We start from the raw sequence: 20,897 nt of genomic DNA, 5'->3' as shown, positions 1-20,897 counted from the left end.
AAGAGAGAGGTGGAGACAGAGGGAGAGAGAGAGAGGTGGAGACAGAGGGAGAGAGAGAGGTGGAGAGAGAGAGGTGGAGACAGAGGGAGAGAGAGAGAGGTGGAGACAGAGGAAGAGAGGTGGAGACAGAGGGAGAGAGAGAGAGAGAGGTGGAGACAGAGGGAGAGCGAGAGAGGTGGAGACAGGGAGAGAGAGAAAGAGGTGGAGACAGGGAGAGAGAGAGGTGGAGACAGGGAGAGAGAGTTGGAGACAGAGGGAGAGGTGGAGACAGAGTGGAGACAGAGAGAGAAAGAGGTGGAGACAGAGGGAGACAGAAGGGTGGAGACAGAGAGAGACAGAAGGGGATGAGAATTGATGGGATTAATTCAAAGGTTAAATGTTGCTACATAAAACCACAACTGCTGTGAGACAAGTGAGTCTGGGAAAATGTTCAGTGTGCACGTGTTAGGGGTGGGCGATATGAACAAAAATTCATATCACAATATTTTCCACTGTCCTGACGATAACGATAGAATATCATGATATACTGTAAAAAAAAATTTTTTACATTTTATGAGCCCTTCAAAGTTAATAAATGACTAAATATTGCTTTTAACCTTATAGAAACAGAAAGGGGGCATTGCACATTTTTTAAAAGTATTATTTGTTTTACTTCTGTGGTAAACCTGTGCAAACAAAGGTATATGAGTTAAATAAATATGAAGTAACATTTTCTAAAAAAAATATTGAAAGTACTCAGGATGTAAACTTTTTCCTGCCAAATATAAGAAGTGCAGTCTTTTTTCAGCATAACAACAGTCATTATGAATTTAAGTTGTAAACCTTTTCAAATTAACTTCAAGCATTAACCAGACAGTCTGTGTTTCTCAGTTCAGCATGTAACAATTCACTGCCTCCCTCTTCACAAGTCCCGTGCCAGGAACACCAGCCTATTGACAGTTTCTGGCTTCAAAGTTGCCCTGTTGCCATGTGTCTCTCAGAGGGTGAACTTGTGGCAGGGATGCATAAGTATTTCTTTGTCAGACAACTCAATTGTGGGAAGTTGGATGCGTGAACTTGCCACCACTCCAAAGGATCAGCCTCACTGTCTGCTGCCATCATCAGAGTGTAACTGTCCAGCTCTTGCTCGATGACCTGTCTCTGGGTTCTTAAGGCAGGTGCACTACTGGTTTTCTTAAAGAAGCTCCCAAGGCTCTTCTTGGACTTCTTTGCTGATTGTGGAGCAGTGGCAGCTTATTTTTCTCTCTCATTCTGGTCCTCTTCAAAAGAGAAGTCTCCCACGGCTGTGTTCCCTACCAGGAGGGCTTCTGTCTCAGAGGCAGCTCTCACCTTCACCTCCACCTCCACCAGCTTCTCAGCGGTCATGTAGGTGGTCTTGAACCTTGGGTCCAGAAAGGTAGCCATGGTGAGCAGCTCATCTGTTTCAGGGTCGGTGTATTTCTCATTCAAGTAATTGAGGACCTTCATCTTAATCTCTCCGGTCAGTTTGGCTTCGCCTTCATTTGATTTCAGAACATCCGTCTTGAACAAATGGAGGACCGGCTTCAGATAGGAAACACTCACGTATGTCTCTCCTGACAGGGCATCTGTGAAATCCTGGAGGGGCTTAAGTGCTGTCGTGATCGATTCAAAGACCTCAATGTCTTGTCAGGAGGGTGCAAGGTGCCGTGTTTTTTTGTCTGCTGCCAGGACTTGTGTGATGGCCTTTTCCTGCTCCAGGACTCTTTCCATCATCTGCAGTCGAGATCCCCACCTTGTCGGGGATTCCGTGATGAGCTTGTGGAGGGGCAGGCTCAGTTTATCCTGTGCACTTGTCAGGGCACAGGATAACAGGATATCCTGTGCTGACCACTTTCTTGCACACTCATGTGGCCCGGGAAACCCGAGGTTCGTTTTGGACACTCCTCTCTGAAAAATAAAAACGTGAAAAAGAATTACATATGAATCACAATTATTCAATAGAAATAACATCGCATCTGCTGTAATTACAACAATTTACTGCATGGACACGATTACACATTTAATCCATCTACAGATTTACAAACAACTGTTGATTAAGAGAGCTATGTTGCTTTAGAAAACGGGATCATTTATTGGAGTAGGCTATTTATTATTGAAAGAGAGAGGATAGATTCATATATTGAAACCATAGGCTAATGTATCAATTATAAATAAAAGCAATGTAATCCATGTAATGTTCGGATATTGCACACATTTACAAATATTCTAGATTTGCATAGCTGTATATATCCGGCTTAACGTATAAGAAGGATCAGGCAGTGTAGTCAGCTCTAACTTTAAACAGAGGAGATAAGGAATAGAACAGTTATTCTGCATTTTATGTTGTTTTTAAGTGAGGTTATTTTTCTACCTAGCTCTCTGTGTTTTGGACGTTGAAACTTACCAATAGCAATGTGTAGCCTGTGTCCGAAAGACCCTAGTCTTGTCCATTTGTTCTGCTCCAATGCTTTGACCATGTTCGATCCGCTGTCGGTAGTCATACATACTTGACGCAACTCTTTCAAGCCGCAGGATGAAAGTGCCTCCCTCAGCCCAGCTGCAATTATTTATCCGGTGTGGTCATCTGGGAAATAAGAGGTCTGAAGGGATTTGCTTTGCAGCTTCCAGTTGTCGTCAACGTAATGAATCGTGAGGCTAATGTATGGCTGTGGTCCGGCTTGACCATAAGTCGGCAGTGGTAGAGAAGAATGCAGCGTTACGGATTTCGTTGGCAACTCTGTCCCGACATTCTGTGTAGAGTTCTGGCAGACATGTTTTGCTGAAGTATTTACGGCTCGGAATCTCGTATCTTGGGTCTAGAGTTCGAATCAACTTTCTGAAACAGTCTTTCTCCACAGTTTGAATTGGTTCCATGTCTTTCGCTATGTGATACGTAATTGTTATCTCATTCCACTTCGTTATCTCATTCCACTTCTTGCTCTTCTTGTCATAGGGAGCACCACTAACGAATGATGCCTTGGGTGATAGCTGAGTGCGGGTCTGGCTTGAAGATGTCTTGAAAGTACTCAGGCTGCTTCGGGGGTTTGTTGCACGCATTCAGGTAGACTCTTCATATTTCGCACACATGCTGGGTTTTCAGGTGGTGAAAAAGATTGCTGGTGTTTCCACCTTTGGCTAGCACAATGCGTCAACACAATTTACACAGTACTGTTTGTTGGTCGAGGTCGGATTTCTTAAAGCCAAACCAGTTCCAAACAGAGGCCCCCATTTTTCGAACCAATTCTTCGTCGTCCTGCAAATCATCCTCAATAGTGTTATTTTACTTGTCTTCAGTCATCCTCAATGCTTGATTTTCTGACACTTTTGCTAACAAAAGGAGTTTACTTCACTTTTTTCCATACATTCATTTATCATGATCAAATCAAATTTAATTTTTTCACATACACATGTTTAGCAGATGTTATTGCGGGTGTAGCGAAATGCTTGTGCTTCTAGCTCTGACAGTGCAGTAATATCTAACAAGTAATATCTAACAATTTCACAACATATACCCAATACACACAACTCTAGTAAGGAATGGAATTTATGAATATATTCATATATGGACAAGCAATGACAGAGCGGCATGGCCTAAGATACAGTAGAATATTATAGAATAGAATACAGTATATACATATGAGATGAGTAGTGCAAGACATGTAAACATTATTAAAGTGATTAGTGTTCCATTTCTTAAAGTGGCCAGTGATTTCAAAAGGCAGCAGCAGCCTCTATTGTGCTAGTGATGGCTATTTAACAGTCTGATGGCCTTGAGATAGAAGCTGTTTTTAATTCTCTCGGTCCCAGCTTTGATGCACCTGTACTGACCTCGCCTTCTGAATGATAGCGGGATGTACAGGCAGTGGCTCGGGTAGTTGAAGTCCTGATGATTTTTATGGCCTTCCTGTGACATCGGGTGCTGTAGGTGTCTAGGAGGGCGGGTAGCTTGCCCCCGGTAATGCATTCGACAGACAGCACCACCCTCTGGAGAGCAATACGGTTGCGGGCGGTGCAGTTGCCATACCAGGCGGTGATACAGCCGGACAGGATGCTCTCAATTGTGCAGCTGTAAACGTTCGTGAGGTTTTTAGGTGCCAAGCCAAATTTCTTCAGCCTCCTGAGGTTGAAGAGGCTTCGTTGCGCCTTCTTCACCACACTGTCTGCGTGGGTGGACCATTTTAGTTTGTCAGTGATGTGTACGCCAAGGAACTTGAAGCTTTCCACCTTCTCCACTGCAGTCCCGTCAATGTGGATAAGGGGGTGCACCCTCTGCTCTTTCCTGAAGTCCACGATCATCTCCTTTGTTTTGTTGATGTTGAGTGAGAGGTTATTTTCCTGGCACCACACTCCCAGAGCCCTCATCTCCTCCCTGTAGGCGGTCTCGTCATTGTTGGTAATCAAGCCTACTACTGTTGTGTCGTCTGCAAACTTGATGATTGAGTTTGCGTGGTTGGCCACGCAGTCATGGGTGAACAGGGAGTACAGGAGGGGGCTGAGCACGCACCCTTATGGGGCCCCAGTGTTGAGGATCAGCATGTTGTTGATGTTGTTTCCTACCTTCACCACCTTGGGGCAGCCCGTCAGGAAGTCCAGGACGCAGTTACACAGGGCGGGGTTCAGACCCAGGGCCTCAAGCTTAATGATGAGCTTGGAGGGTACTATGGTGTTGAATGCTGAGCTATAGTCAATGAACAGCATTCTTACATAGGTATTCCTCTTGTCCAGATGGGATAGGGCAGTGTGCAGTGTGATGGCAATTGCATCGTCTGTGGATCTATTGGGGGCAGTAAGCAAATTGAAGTGGGTCTAGAGTGACAGGTAAGGTAGAGGTGATATGATCCTTGACTAGTCTCTCAAAGCACTTCATAATGACAGAGGGGAGTGCTACAGGGAGATAGTCATTTAGTTCAGTTACCTTTGCTTTCTTGGGTACAGGAACAATGGTGGCCATCTTGAATTGAATATGTCCGTAAACACACCAGCTAGCTGGTCTGCGCATGCTCTGAGAACGCGGCTAGGGATGCCGTCTGGGCCGGCAGCCTTGCGGGGGTTAACATGCTTAAATGTCTTACTCACGTCAACCACGGAGAAGGAGAGGCCACAGTCCTTGGTAGTGGGCCTTGTCGGTGGCACTGTGTTATCCTCAAAGCGGGTGGAGAAGGTGTTTAGCTTGTCTGGAAGCGAGACGTCGGCGATGTGGCTGGTTTTCCTTTTGTAGTCTGTGATTGTCTGTAGACGCTGCCACATACGTCTCGTGTCTGAGCCTTTGAATTGCGACTCCACTTTGTCTCTATACTGATGTTTTACCAGCAAAATCCATATCATGGCACAACGTCATACCGGTATTCACATTCATACCGGTATACCGCTCACCCAATACATTATCAATTACAAATCTTAGAATCAACTACTAAAGACTACCAGAACCCACTGGATTCTCCAATTACATTGAATGAACTACAGGACAAAATACAAACCCTCCAACCCAAAAAGGCCTGTGGTGTTTATGGTATCCTACATGGAATGATAAAATATACAGACCACAAATTCCAATTGGCTATACTTAAAATCATCCTTAGCTCTGGCATCTTACCCAATATTTGTAACCAAGGACTGATAACCCCAATCCACAAAAGTGGAGACAAATTTGACCCCAACAGCAACCTTGGGAAAATCCTCTGCATTATCATTAACAGCAGACTTGTACACTTCTTCAGTGAAAACAATGTACTGAGCAAATGTCAAATTGGCTTTTAACAGATTACCGTACGACAGACCACATATTCACCCTGCACACCCTAATTGACAAACAAACAAACCAACACAAAGGAAAAGTCTTCTCATGCTATGTTGACTTTAAAAAAGCATTTGACTCAATTTGGCATGAGGGTACGACATTATAAAATCCACACACAAGTGTGCAGTTAAAATGGGCAAAAAACACACACATTTATTTCCACAGGGCCGTGAGGTGAGACAGGGATGCAGCTTAAGCCCCACCCTCTTCAACACACACACATATATATATATATACCTATCTCAGCGAGAGCACTAGAACAGTCTGCAGCACCCGGCCTCACCCTACTAGAATCTGAAGTCAAATGTCTACTGTTTGCTGATGATCTGGTGCTTCTGTCCCTAACCAAGGAGGGCCTACAGCAGCACCTAGATCTTCTGCACAGATTCTGTCAGACCTGGGCCCTGACAGTAAATCTCAATAAGACAAAAATAATGGTGTTCCAAAAAAGGTCCAGTTGCCAGGACCACAAATACAAATTCCATCTAGACACCGTTGCCCTAGAGCACACAAAAAAACTATACATACCTCGGCCTAAACATCAGCAGCACAGGTAACTTCCACAAAGCTGTGAATGATCTGAGAGACAAGGCAAGAAGGGCCTTCTATGCATTCAAAAGGAACATAACATTTTACATACCAATTAGGATCTGGCTAAAAATACTTGAATCAGTTATAGAACCCATTGCCCTTTATGGTTGTGAGGTCTGGCGTCCGGTCACCAACCAATAATTCACAAAATGGGACAAACACCAAATTGAGACTCTGTGTACAATGAAAAACACAAAATAATGCATCCAGAGCAGAATTAGGCCGATACCCGCTAATGATCAAAATCCCGAAAAGAGACGTTAAATTCTACAACCACCTAAAAGGAAGCGATTCCCAAACCTTCCAAAACAAAGCCATCACCTACAGAGAGATTAACCTGGAGAAGAGACCCCTAAGCAAGCTGGTCCTGGGGCTCTGTTCACAAACACAAACAGACCCCACAGAGCACCAGCACAGCAACACAATTAGACCCAACCAAATCATGAGAAAACAAAGAGAATTACTTGACACATTGGAAAGAATTAACAGAAAAACAGATCAAACTAGAATGCCATTTGGCCCTAAACAGAGAGTACACAGTGGCAGAATATCTGACCACTGTTACTGACCCAAAATTAAGGAAAGCTTTGACTATGTACAGACTCAGTGAGCATAGCCTTGCTATTGAGAAAGGCCGCCGTAGGCAGACCTGGCTCTCAAGAGAAGACAGGCTATGTGCACACTGCCCACAAAATGAGGTGGAAACTGAGCTGCACTTCCTAACCTCCTGCCAAATGTATGACCATATTAGAGACACATATTTACCTCAGATTACAGAGATCCACAAAGAATTCGAAAACAAATCCAATTTTGATAAACTCCCATATCTATTGAGTGAAATACCACACAGTGTGCCATCACAGCAGCAAGATTTGTGACCTGTTGCCACAAGAAAAGGGCAACCAGTGAAGAACAAAGACCATTGTAAATACAACCCATATTTATGTTTATTTATTTTCCCTTTTGTACTTGAACTATTTGCACATCGTTACAACACTGTATATAGACATAATATGACATTTGACATTTTTCTATTATTTTGGAACTTGTGTGAGTGTAATATTTACTGTTCACTTTTTATTGTTTATTTCACTTCTGTTTATCCATTTCATTTGCTTTGGCAATGTAACCATATGATTCCCATGACAATAAAGCCCTTTGAATTGAAATTCAATTGAGAGAGAGAGTGCGAGAGAGAATCTGAAACAGGGTAAAGAGGCGGAATGTGACAGAGACAGGAGGAGAAGGGAGACAGAGACTGTTGGAAGAGAAGCAGAGGGTGAAGAAGGAGAGGAAGAGGAAGAATGTGGGTCAGGACATGAATGTGCTTCAGTGGGAGTTGATAGGCCAGCTGGAGCTCTAGCAAACACCAGTCAGGCAGTCAGTCAGGCAGCCTACCGGTCTGTGTCTGGGTACTAGGTGGGGTATACCCAGCTGTTTAGAAAGTGTGATGGATTGGAGGGGTGTCCCAGAAGGGAGTGTAATACATTTAGACTGGGGCTGTGCTCCATCAGCGGGAGGGAATGAATGCACACTTGGAGAGAAGGGTACTAGAGAATGGGACTGCAGCCTGGATGAAGACAACAGGATGGAGGGGAAGAGTCATGTGTACAGTCATTCTCACCTTCCACACGAGACTCCAGGAACATATCCAGCTCTGTATCTTTCTTCACCGCCTCCTCTGACACTTTAGGGCAGTTTGGCAAACACACCAACACAACACTCATGTTATCCCGACTTCCCTGTAGCGGAGGGGGGAGAGAGGGATGAAGAGAGTCATTACATGTGTTAACTCTGACCCTAAAGTAAGAAAGAGAGCTTCCTTTATAACTGCACCAAACACGCACCTCCATCCTTAACATTTCTACATGCTAAAACACACACACACAGACTAGCAGTCTTGCCTCACTGTACCTTGTGCAGGCAGGTGTCCAGCACCTGGTTGCAGACCTTCTCCAGGTCCTGAGACACCTCCAGACGGGACTTGACAAACTCGCACAGCTCCTCGTTGCTCATCACGTCCCAGATACCGTCGCAGGCCAGCACCACAAACTCATCCTCCGGGGACCTCTCGATCTCAAACACCTCGGGTTCTGGGGACACCAGCTGCTCCGTGGCGCCCTTCCCATCCACACACTTGTAGTCGTAGTCTCCCAGGGCCCGGGACACGGCCAGGGAACCATTCACCCTCTGAATCATTACCGAGCCACCTGCGTTCTGGATCCTCTCCTTCTCCCGTGGGTTGCAGGGCTTGTGGTCCAGCGTGGAGAAGCAGACGTGTGTGTTGCGGTAGAGCACGGCCCGTGAGTCACCACAGTTGATGAAGTAGAGGTGCTCTGGCGAGAGCAGCACGGCCACGGCCGTCGAGCCACTGCGGTCCATGCCATTACGCAGGTCAGAGAAGTTCCTCATGTGCTCGTCGATCTTCAGGAAGCCGGTGCGGATTCCCGTCTTGACCGTCTCCACAGCGGGGGCTGGGGTGACACCCTCAGGGCCCGGGGGACCCATGCTGTGGGTGATGATGTGCCCCAGCAGGTGTTTAGAGGCGTAGTTAGCCACGCGGGAGCCGGCGTGGCCGTCGTAGACAGCGAAGAAGGACCAGTCATGCAGGCCCTGGGGTAGACCCACCGTGGCAGTGTGGGCGTCCTCCATCTCCACCCGCCAGCCCTGCATGCTGCTCAGGCCATAACGGAGACCATTGCCCTCGCCGTGGGCATTGTGCTTCTCAGTCTTGGGCTTGTCCAGGAACGCCCCCATGGCTTCGGCCACCACCTGGCGATAGGAGGAAGGGAATGAGGAGAGAAGATCAGGAGACTGGTTAGAGCTTGCAAAAATAGAAACACCTCATTCATTCCACTTGTGAGATGGGCCAAACAGAGCAGCTGAAAACACAACATACTGTATTCAAGTAATGTTGATAAAAGTTTTGGCAACAACAAGTGAAAGACTAAAGCAGCACTATAGGGGTCAACACAGGGTTTGTTTCCTGATGCCTCCCACATTGCATCTGCTGCTGCGTCTATGGAGAATGTGAATCAACCAACGACTAAACCCACGCAATGAGATAGTTGTCTTGGATGCCAGACTGCATTCAGTATTGAAGATAAAAATTAATGTGGAGAGGTCTGAAATTTACTGCTCTTATCGTGTAGAAAATCTGCTTTCTAGCTCTGAGAGTTTGAGACATTTCTAAGAGAAGCACCCACCAGACTGTGAGGGAGACAGGGGAGGGGAGAACAGTGTGTCAAATCTAATTGAGTAATATAAACTTCAAATAGAAATTCAGCACTTTTCAACTCCTCAACTGATTACCCTATGGAGTATTAGTATTCTATATGGTGTTCTGTTGGTTGGGCAGTGTTAGTATTCAGCTGGCTGGGCAGTGTTAGTATTCAGCTGGCTGGGCAGTGTTAGTATTCAGCTGGCTGGGCAGTGTTAGTATTCAGCTGGCTGGGCAGTGTTAGTATTCAGCTGGCTGGGCAGTGTTAGTATTCAGCTGGCTGGGCAGTGTTAGTATTCAGCTGGCTGGGTAGTGTTAGTATTCAGCTGGCAGGGTAGTGTTAGTATTCTGTATGGTGTTCCATTGGCTGGGTGGGTATGGGGGGGTAGTAGCTGAGACTGAAGCCATTGTAGGTCTCGCTGTAACAAAGATTAAACCTCTCACCCAGCGGGATGACAGGATTTTCTCTACTCAGACGACTTGGCTCTTAAAGCTCTGCTAGGGAAAACACATTTCTAATGAAATCGTGCTGCCAGATTACAATGAGGTTCATGGTAAATTAACATTGCTTTTGCACTATGAAAATGTCTCCTTTAGTGTTTTAATGGTGGGCAGACTGCAAGCAGGGCAGGCCCCTGGATGTCTGTGAAGCCTGGGGCTTGAGTGGACAGAGCTGTCTAGCTTTGAGAGGCCAAAGACGGCCATCTGGTTTCACAACAGCTAACAGAGTAGGCTAGATGGAATACCTAACCAGCATGATTGCAGCAACAATCACCTGGCTGGCCAGGCATAATGATGGTGTTCCAGGTGATTTATGATATATGCCATTCATAATATAGCTTATGCCAATTGAGCTGATTTCTCAAACCATCCTGTGTCAAATCCATATTAAAATACTTCGGCTGAGGACAATACCAGTATCGCAAAACTGTTTAGTAATGTGGCAAGTTAACAAAACACGAAGCAGATTTAACTCATTTCTTTATTTTCCAAGCTATAGCACACTATATTTTACATACAGCAGGTTTTTAAAGGGCCAAATAGTTTGGTCTGCTTCGTGTTTTAACTTTTGACATATTGCGATACTGGTATCGTCACAGCTCTACAAATACTTTACTGGGCGAACTAGCCTAAATCAAGGGCAAATATCGGACATGTATTTGACCATCTGTCCAGTATAGGCCTATACAGAGTTCAGGCAGTTACATAGTACCGTCATTTTCGGACTATAAGCCGCGCCTTTTTTCAAATTTTTCGACCCTGCGGCTTATATAACGGTGCGGCTAATCTATGGATTTTTACAGCTAACGGCCACTAGAAGACCTCCTAAATCTATGGATTTTACAGGTTACAGTCCACCAACTTTAACTCTATGGGCTCTATGACCGGTCCGCGCCCCCCACCTTTAAGCAGCAGGCTCCAGCAGGAAAAGCTGGAGGCCGGAAAAGAGTGAGACAGGTAGCGCGCAAAAGTAAAAGTGGAACCGAGAGGGGTACGAGAGACAGAACGAGAGACAGAACGAGAGCAAGACAGACATTACGAGAGCGAGACAGTTTGTCTCTTTCCCGACAATCCCCTCTGTGCACGAACCCTTACATATGGTAATTAAACATTAAAACACCTGCGGCTTATAGTCCAGTGCGGCTTATATATGTACACATCATTCAATATCATTCAATTTAGCTGCTGCGGCTTATACTCCGGTGCGCCTTATAGTGCGGAAAATACGGTATATTCCTGTTTGCTAGAGCCCAGCTCCAGTTGTAGAGGTTAGAAGGCAGGCTGTCCCTCCCTCACACCTTTTATCCCCACACTGAAAGCACAACAGGCAGGACTAAAGTCCCGTGTAGCTCAGTTGGTAGAGCATGGCCCTTGCAACGCCAGGGTTGTGGGTTTGTTTCCCACGGGTGACCAGTATGAAAAAATCTATGCACTCACTAACTGTAAGTCGCTCTGGATAAGAGCGTCTGCTAAATGACTAAAATGTAAAAATGTAAAGTTCTGGACATGTCTGACCACTGTAGTCCAGCGGTGAAAGCAGGTCACCCAGCACTGGCAGGGCCACTCACACCATAGTGCGGTCTGTCTGTCTGTCCAGCCAAAGTCACATTGAGGTGCGTTTTGACAACATAGCTGGGCTAAATAAAGGCCGCCCCAACGGTTAGCCAACTAGGGGTAGATGGGGAATAACCTATTTACTGGAGAGCTCCCAGGAATGAGTGGACGAAGAAGCCACATATTTTCCACTTAGCTAGGCTAGTCCTTTTCACATGGGACATTTAATTTTCTTCTGCATATGTCTGTGCACATAATGCTTATGCTGGGGGTGCTCTTTATCTCTTGATTATCATTCTGTTTGGGAGGCAACAATGTTAGAGGTGCTATTTGGGAAACAGGCCCAACTATCTAAATCCTTACATCTGAATTTGAGCACCATAGCAGTGCCTTCGATCTAAGCTTTGCCTGAATGTTCTGATCAGAAGACCAGCCAAGATTTTGTGTCAAGAGTGTATCGGAGAAGTAGGCCATCCATCTATCTATCTAGCCATCCATCTTCGGCTGGACCTACATTACTGTGGGCATATAGCAGCATTTACAGGTGTAGTGTAGAGACCCATTGCTGTAAAAACATAGGGTGCTCTCCTCTCTCCATGTTAGCTAGTGATATCCAGAGACAGTCACTGGCCTACTCCAAGATTATGAATGGAGCAGCTTTAAATTCCTTTGGCCAAACCAGACCGGTAAGAACATAACACGCACCAAGCATAGTGGAGGAGGTCAGACACACTGAGACAACAGACAGCCGAGAGGTACTGAAAGGAAAACGCCACCCAAAAACTGTCTTGTGATTTGTTTCATTAGTCAATTGTTGATATAGTCCAAAAATGTTTTGCATGTCAGCAATCAATTTTTCAAGATATGTAACTATCTAAATACAGGAATCTGGCCCGTATGATGCATTTTGAACAGTAGGAGGCCATTGCTTCTCTTGCTAGAACAAAAGACATTGCCTGCTGGGTACCGACCTGATACCGTCAAACCGGACATTTAGAACATGTAGAATTGGCCTGCCCCATCAGGGGCCGACAACTTGACTGAGCTAATCAGACAGCATGGACCACCGCGGGAGGGGAGCCAAAAGGCTTGACAACAAAAAGGAGAAAGAATAATCCACCCCCTTTCCAGCAGTCCTAACTATACTGAAAAAAATCTAAACACAACATGCAACAATTTCAAAGATTTTACTGAGTTACAGTTCATAGAAGGAAATCAGTCAATTGAAATAAATAAATTAGGCACTAATCTATGGATTTCACATGACTAATTGGCAGGGGTCCACCCACTTCAGAGCCAGGTCCACCCACATGGGAGCCAGGCCTAGCCAATCAGAATGAATTTTTGCCCACAAAATGGCTTTATTACAGACAGAAACACTCCTCAGCACCCTCCGTCCCCCTCCACCACCTACTCCGACGATCTCGCAGGTGAAGAAGCCGGATGTGGAGGTCCTGGGCTGGTGTGGTTTTACGTGGTCTGGGTTGTGAGGCAAGTTGGATATACTGCCAAATTGGTCGAGAAATTAACATTCAATTCTCTGACAACAGCTCTGGTGGACATTCCTGCAGTCAGCATGCCAATTGCACACTCCCTCAAAACTTGAGACATCTGTGGCATTGTGTTCTGTGACAAAACTGCACATTTTAGAGTGGCCTTTTGTCCCCAGCACAAGGTGCACCTGTGTAATGACCATGCTGTTTAATCCGTTTCTTGATATGCCATACCTGTCAGGTGGATGGATCATCTTGGCAAAGGAGAAATGCTCACTAACAGGGATGTAAATAAATGTACACACAAAATTTGAGAAATAAGCTTTTTGTGCGTTTGAAAAATGTCTGGGATCTTTTATTTCAGCTCATGAAAAATGGGACCAACACTTTAGATGTTGCGTTTATATTTTTGGTCAATATAAAACAAAGCTGCATAATACATCTTGTTTTTCTGAAGGTAGTCTTTACATCTAGCTAAGGAGTTTTGTGCTTGAAGAAGCATTTTGTGTTAGGTTTGATAATGTACACTTGCTCATTGGTTAGCTAGCTACAGGCAGTCACACACTGTACACAACACTTAATTCTTCACCAAGCTAGCGGTTAGCGTTGCCATTTGTCAGTTAGCACAACATAGCTAGCTAGCTACTCAACTGACTCAACAGCTAACAGGCAGCTGCTTTATAAAAAAATGAATCCATTATTTAATGTTGCTAACTATGCTAGTTATCTAGTTGTGGCCATCTGGCTAGAATAAACATGGGCTTACTACAAATTCTAGCTAGCTAGCTAGCAACAACAACCACGCAGCTTGCTAGTTAGCTAACATTAGCCATCTACAAATGTAGAAGCAGGCACAAGCCAAAACATAGCTTGGCAACGGTACTGCCACCTTCTGGTCTGGAGTATTTTAACAAGGCTGAAGGCCGATCTGTGCTATGTGATGAACAAAAATTTGACTGTCGACACCCTGGGCAGAGGTGCTTAGTACGTCTCAGCTGTCAGTATCCTTGATGTCTGAGACACCCTCGGCGGAGGTGCTTAGTACATCTCCGCTGTCAGTATCCTTGATGTCCGAGGCAATGAAAACATGCCATCGGCTGCAGAAGACCTGTCATTCTACTGACATGCAGAAGAACACAAATGACATTGCATACCGAGCCTAAGCTAGGCTACTAGTTGACCCTGCGCAGTAACACACCCACTTTACTAGCCTTTTACCCTTTTTATACCAAGCAGTACAATGTGAAAAGACACTAGCCTATATGAGCTAGTACAGTTCAGGTCAGCACAATGGTGTTGAGTGGGTCGGCTAGAACCATTCTAGGCTGTCCTCTCAGTGGTCTGTCCTATGGTGTCACAGAAGGAGCAGCGTGCCTGTCTGTCTGTGCCCACCACGCCTCACTCACACCAGGCTATAAATACCACAGGGTTTGGGTTACACTCCACACTCCTGTCCCCTTCACCCAGCTTACACAGGCAGACAGGCCCAGAGACAACCAGAGGAAGACACTTCCTGCAACCTCTCCCCCCTGCAGAGCCGTGTGCCAAGGCAGACACACTAACCCTGGCGCTGGGGTACATAGGAAGGAGACTGACTGGCTTAGAAATGACATCACTGACAATGTGTAGCTCAGAGCCCTCCCTCAGCCTCCCTGTATTGCCTAACTCCAAGAGGGGTGCTCTGTGTTCTGTTTGTATAACAGCTATGACCAGTTTGTCCATAACGTCTATTTATCTTGGCTTTTCCCAGTTCTTCCAGTCCAACAGAATAACACCTGCCCCCTCACACACCTGGTCCCTGACTCCATCATCCTCTGCCCACTTTGATCACACGCTGACATTAGCATGACAGAACACTGTCTGCCCCCCCCCCAAACCGGACCTGCTCATTGCTTATGGATGTGTGAGTGCACTATTGTGAACACTTAATCCAGCCTATGTCAAGGGCAGGAAGTGAGCGACGGCGTTGTTCGTTTGAAGTGTTTTCCTTCATCGTGGGGACAAAACGGTTGGCCTTTACAAACCTTTGTTCCACAGCAAACACCCACTGTCTTTCATCCTCATGTTTGTCCATTTCTAGCTTGATATTTTTTTTACCTGGCTGTTACAGCTATGACAAAGCCCCAAGCCCTGTTGAATCAGAGCGGTGAATGAGGTCACTAATATAGTAGACTCTCATATAGATCCCTATTACTCTCCAATCAGCCTCCGCTTGCACAGCAGGTAGACTGGATACAGTTACAAAACTAATGCAAACTGGCTGCACAGTGCTGTAAATGGCTGCAAGGCATCTTTGATGCATGTCAGCTCAAATCAGTATACTAGTACTAGCCTATAGATAGGTAAACCGGTTACCATCTCAAAAAGCAGATCATACTGTTCTGATTCAATTATTCCCATCTTGCTAAACATACAGTATGTGATATAATTGGAGTTCCCATACTACAAGATGTTTCCTCTCTCCCACACACTACTAGAGAAAACCCTTGCCGAGGCACAACTAGAGAAAACACTTGCTGAGGTCGGTGGCAGTGATGTAACCACAGGACTGCTCTAGCTCTGGGGCTGATGTCATGTGTTCCATCTCTATGGTTACTGGGCCTGGAGTGGCAGCCAAGTGGTTTCTATAGCGACCGGGAGCTCTAGCACTGCTGCACAGCAAACCCCTGACCATGCACTGTTTCTTCGCTTTAATGACAGGAGTGTTGTGGAAATAAACACTGAACACACACACTTCAGTCGTCACACTATTTCCCCTGATCCTGGTGTTTCAGTGTAAACCAGTGTATTTGAACAACCGCACAAAGCATAAGGTAATAACACTTGAATTCACGTGCCACCTCCCCCAACTTACATCAGTAAGTCACCTGAATATCCATGCATTAATTACAGCACTGTTTAATTTATTTAATTGCGGCACTGCTGAGCACATTAAATTGCAATAGCTCATGCTCAGAGACATATCCCCAGGAACATTAAGAACAGCCTGCTTGGTGGGGTTTATTGTCAACAATGAGTTTTAGATTCAGTTATACCTCTTTTCCTTAGAGCAATTCATCACCAATGATTAACATGTGTTCCAAGTTCTGGACAACTTATCTACTTTCTCACTATCAATCATTCATTGAACGTTTGGGAGAAACATTGACTGTTTAAGATCATATGTGTATCTTGAGGGTTGTGTGTGACTGCTACATTAATCAGAGGGAGCATATAGCCTACAGTTGTACGTTACATGTCAAATATTATTTGTGTGCGTTAGTGTGCGTGTCCAGTTGATTTCCTCTCCCAGTCGTCCGTCAGTCAGTCAGTGAGGGCAGGCCAGTCAGTCAGTCAGTGTGGGCAGGTCAGTCAGTCAGTCAGTGTGGGCAGGTCAGTCAGTCAGTCAATGTGGGCAGGTCAGTCAGTCAGTCAGTGAGGGCAGGTCAGTCAGTGTGGGCAGGTCAGTCAGTCAGTCAGTGAGGGCAGGTCAGTCAGTCAGTCAGTGAGTGAGTGAGGGCAGGGTCTTGGCAGAGGGAGCAGAGCAGGCCCAGCTGCCGCTCAGCAGAGCTGTGTTCTTTGTGCACATGCCCCGCTCTTTATTTTAGGAGAAATGAAAGACAAATCTGCTGGAGCAGCTGGGAGGAGAGGGCTGGGCTGGGGCAGGGTGAGCCGGACTGGGGCTGGCTACAGGACAGGGTCCACCTGGAGGCCCTGCTGAGGGATTTGGACTGGGTCTTGGTACTTAGAAGAGCCTTCATAGGATTATAAAGGCATGATGCAAAATAAGTCTCTCCCAGTATAGGGAGAGACTTCCCTCTTCTATTCACCCTGGTCCTTTCTTTCCCGTTACCACCCCCTAACCCAAGCCTATTCATATGCCCATCACATCCCCACCAGGGTCATGCAGACCTAGGCCAATGATATTCATAAAAACCCAAGATAGTTAATTTGTGTCGTTCTCAGTGGGAGCAAATGAAGCATAGTGGGCAGATCAAGCAAGGAGGTGGGCAGAGCCAAGCACGAGCTAGCAAGATCCTATTGGCCCGTTCTAGCATATTTCTGTTAGAGAACACCTCTGTGAAGTGTGTGTGTGCAATAACGCAATTCGCCCTAACACTCACAACTTTGAAAAACTTTAGCTAAGGGTAACGTCAACAAAACTGTATTGAGATAGGGCTTTTCTTCAATGGGAAAATCAGCAGAATGTTGGCCCAGTCTCACTCTATATTCTACCACTGCCAGCCACTGGGCTTCCTCTCATCACAGGTGGGGAGAGGAAATTCCATCCGGATGCTTCAGATTTATTACAGTCGGTGAAACATCGGCCTCCTTCTTCCATCTGTACCTAGGAGTTAGCAGCCTGACAGCATCTCACTGGTGACTTGGATTCAGTTCTATACCATATCATGGGCCATGCCAGGGTAGGGCATCCATTCTAAATAGAAGATAAACACAGAGGTGATGCCAAGCAACTATCAGAGCTCCCCTCTGTCAAGCTTGCATGGCATCATCCAGGCCAGCAGTCCCATCAACACCATGTGATGTGACAGTGAGAGCATCCCACGACGGGACAGGGCCACGAGTGACCCCACCCCCTGCCGTAGGCAGGCACACAAAGGGTTCCAAGATATGGAGAGGGGCCTTATAATAACCAATGTCCGAAGTCAGGTCATACTACTGAGCTATTTTCATGATACTTATTGTAGGCTCTATAGTACATAATGGTGCAGATATTGTCCATGTCCCCAGCACAAGGTGCACCTGTGTAATGATCATGTGGTTTAAATCAGCTTCTTGATATGCCACACCTGTCAGGTGGATGGATTATCTTGGCAAAGGAGAAATGCTCACTAACAGGGATATAAAGAAATCTGTGCACAGAATTTGAGCGAAATAAGCTTTTTGTGCGTCTGGAATATTTCTGGGATTTATTATTTCAGCTCATGAGACATGGAACCAACACTTTACATGTTGCGTTTATATTTTTGTTGAGTGTAGATTTGGTAATCTACTCATTGGATCCATGCAGTGCCAGATTAGCCTCTGATTAAACAGCGGCCAGCCCAAAGGGCGGGATGAATGGCACTGCTCTTCCCACGTGATGCATTGAGGTCAATGGGAGACTAGACTAACTGTAAAGGTTAGGATTGGCCCCATGGTGTCGTCAGATCAGCAGAGAAAGTAAGGAGAAGTAAAGGTGGGCAAACAGATCTAAGGGTGCATGGCATTGTGAGGGTTGTGTACTGTTAAGGCATATATTATGACAACATTTTGTGAGGGTTTTGTTCATTTTGGACTTCGGTGAAGGCTTTTTCAGCTGTTCGGGCACACCTTTTTTCGAGGCAAACCAAAGTTCAGAGCCAAAGTTTATGCCCCTTCGTCGGTGATTGGTCAACATTATGGATTCTTCAATAAAGTCTGTTGTCATTCAACGAGAGACGACTCGTTTTCATGCACGTCGTTTCATTGAGAAATACTGCACCAAACATCTTAGATGTAAAATTGCGTGACTTACAGTTGAAGTCGGAAGTTTACATACACTTAGGTTGGAGTCATTAAAACCTGTTTTTCAACCACTCCACACATTTCTTGTTAACAAACTATAGTTTTGACAAGTCGGTTAGGACATCTACTTGTGCATGACACAAGTAATTTTTCCAACAATTGTTTACCGACAGATTATTTCACTTATAATTCACTATCACAATTCCAGTGGGTCAGAAGTGTACATACACTAAGTTGACTGTGCCTTTAAACAGCTTGGAAAATTCCAGAAAATGATGTCATGGCTTTAGAAGCTTCTGATAGGCTAATTGACATCATTTGAGTCAATTGGAGGTGTACCTGTGGATGTATTTCAAGGCCTACCTTCAAACTCAGTGCATATTTGCTTGACATCATGGGAAAATCCAAAGAAATCAGCCAAGACCTCAGAAAAAAGATTGTAGACCTCCACAAGTCTGGTTCATCCTTGGGAGCAATTTCAAAATGCCTGAAGGTACCACATTCATCTGTACAAACAATAGTACGCAAGTATAAACACCATGGGATCACACAGCAGTCATACCGCTCAGGAAGGAGACGCGTTCTGTTTCCTAGAGATGAACGTACTTTGGTGCGAAAAGTGCAAATCAATCCCAGAACAACAGCAAGGGACCTTGTGAAGATGCTGGAAGAAACAGGTACAAAAGTATCTATATCCACAGTAAAACGAGTCCTATATCGGCATAACCTGAAAGGCCGCTCAGCAAGGAAGAAACCACTGCTCCAAAACTGCCATAAAAAAGCCAGACTACGGTTTGCAACTGCACATGGGACAAAGATCGTACTTTTTGTAGAAATGTCCTCTGGTCTGATGAAACAAAAATAGAACTGTTTGGCCATAATGACCATCGTTATGTTTGGAGGAAAAAGGGGGATTTGCAAGACGAAGAACACCATCCCAACTGTGAAGCACGGGGGTGGCAGCATCATGCTGTGGGGGTATTTTGCTGCAGGAGGGACTGGTGCACTTCACAAAATAGATGGCATCATGAAGGAAGGAAAATTATGTGGATATATTGAAGCAACATCTCAAGACATCAGTCAGGAAGTTAAAGCTTGGTCGCAAATGGGTCTTCCAAATGGACAATGACCCCAAGCATACTTCCAAAGTTGTGGCAAAAAGGCTTAAGGACAACAAAGTCAAGGTATTGGAGTGGCCATCACAAAGCCCTGACCTCAATCCTATAGAAAAGTTGTGGGCAGAACTGAAAAAGCTGAGTTTAAATGTATTTGGCTAAGGTGTATGTAAACTTCCTACTTTTTTTTTATTTTTTTTATTTCACCTTTATTTAACCAGGTAAGCCAGTTGAGAACAAGTTCTCATTTACAACTGCGACCTGGCCAAGATAAAGCAAAGCAGTGCGATAAAAACAACACAGAGTTACATATGGGGTAAAAAAAACATAAGGTCATAAAATACAACAGAAAATATATATACAGTGTGTGCAAATGTAGCAAGTTATGGAGGTAAGGCAATAAATAGGCTATAGTGCAAAATAATTACAATTAGTATTAACACTGGAATGCTAGATGTGCAAGAGATTATGTGCAAATAGAGATACTGGGGTGCAAAAGAGCAAAATAAATAACAATATAGGGATGAGGTAGTTGGGTGGGCTAATTTCAGATGGGCTGTGTACATGTGCAGTGATCAGTAAGGTGCTCCGACAACTTATGCTTAAAGTTAGTGAGGGAGATAAGAGTCTCCAGCTTCAGAGATTTTTGCAATTCGTTCCAGTCATTGGCAGCAGAGAACTGGAAGGAATGGCGGCCAAAGGAGGTGTTGGCTTTGGGAATGACCAGTGAGATATACCTGCTGGAGCGCAGACTACGGGTGGGTGCTGCTATGGTGACCAATGAGCTAAGATAAGGCGGGGATTTGCCTAGCAGTGATTTATAGATGGCCTGGAGCCAGTGGGTTTGACGACGAACATGTAGTGAGGACCAGCCAACAAGAGCGTACAGGTCACAGTGGTGGGTAGTGTATGGGGCTTTGGAGACAAAACGGATGGCACTGTGATAGACTACATCCAATTTGCTGAGTAGAGTGTTGGAGGCTATTTTGTAAATGACATCGCCGAAGTCAAGGATCGGTAGGATAGTCAGTTTTAAGAGGGCATGTTTGGCAGCATGAGTGAAGGAGGCTTTGTTGCGAAATAGGAAGCCGATTCTAGATTTAACTTTGGATTGGAGATTCTTAATGTGAGTCTGGAAG

The 20,897-nt window shown here is 45.3% G+C and overlaps 1 protein-coding gene across 3 annotated transcripts in view; it reads right to left on the bottom strand.

Annotated features, from left to right (window-relative positions):
- LOC121578142 (protein phosphatase 1B-like) overlaps positions 1-20,897 on the bottom strand; it is a 57,223-nt gene that overhangs the window by 21,607 nt on the left and 14,719 nt on the right. For all 3 annotated transcript variants that reach the window (XM_041892278.2, XM_041892299.2, XM_041892289.2), the window contains exons 2-3: positions 8,303-9,160; positions 8,013-8,130 (exon numbers count right to left, since the gene is read on the bottom strand). In XM_041892278.2, the coding sequence (XP_041748212.1) occupies positions 8,013-8,130; positions 8,303-9,145 (961 nt within the window). In that variant the 5' untranslated portion in view covers positions 9,146-9,160. The remainder of the gene's footprint in view (positions 1-8,012; positions 8,131-8,302; positions 9,161-20,897) is intronic.

Source organism: Coregonus clupeaformis, chromosome 1 (genome assembly GCF_020615455.1).
Source record: "Coregonus clupeaformis isolate EN_2021a chromosome 1, ASM2061545v1, whole genome shotgun sequence".
NCBI classification, from domain to species: Eukaryota; Metazoa; Chordata; class Actinopteri; order Salmoniformes; family Salmonidae; genus Coregonus; species Coregonus clupeaformis.
Note: the sequence above shows the minus strand (reverse complement) of the source record. Positions and strands in the feature narration are given on the sequence as shown.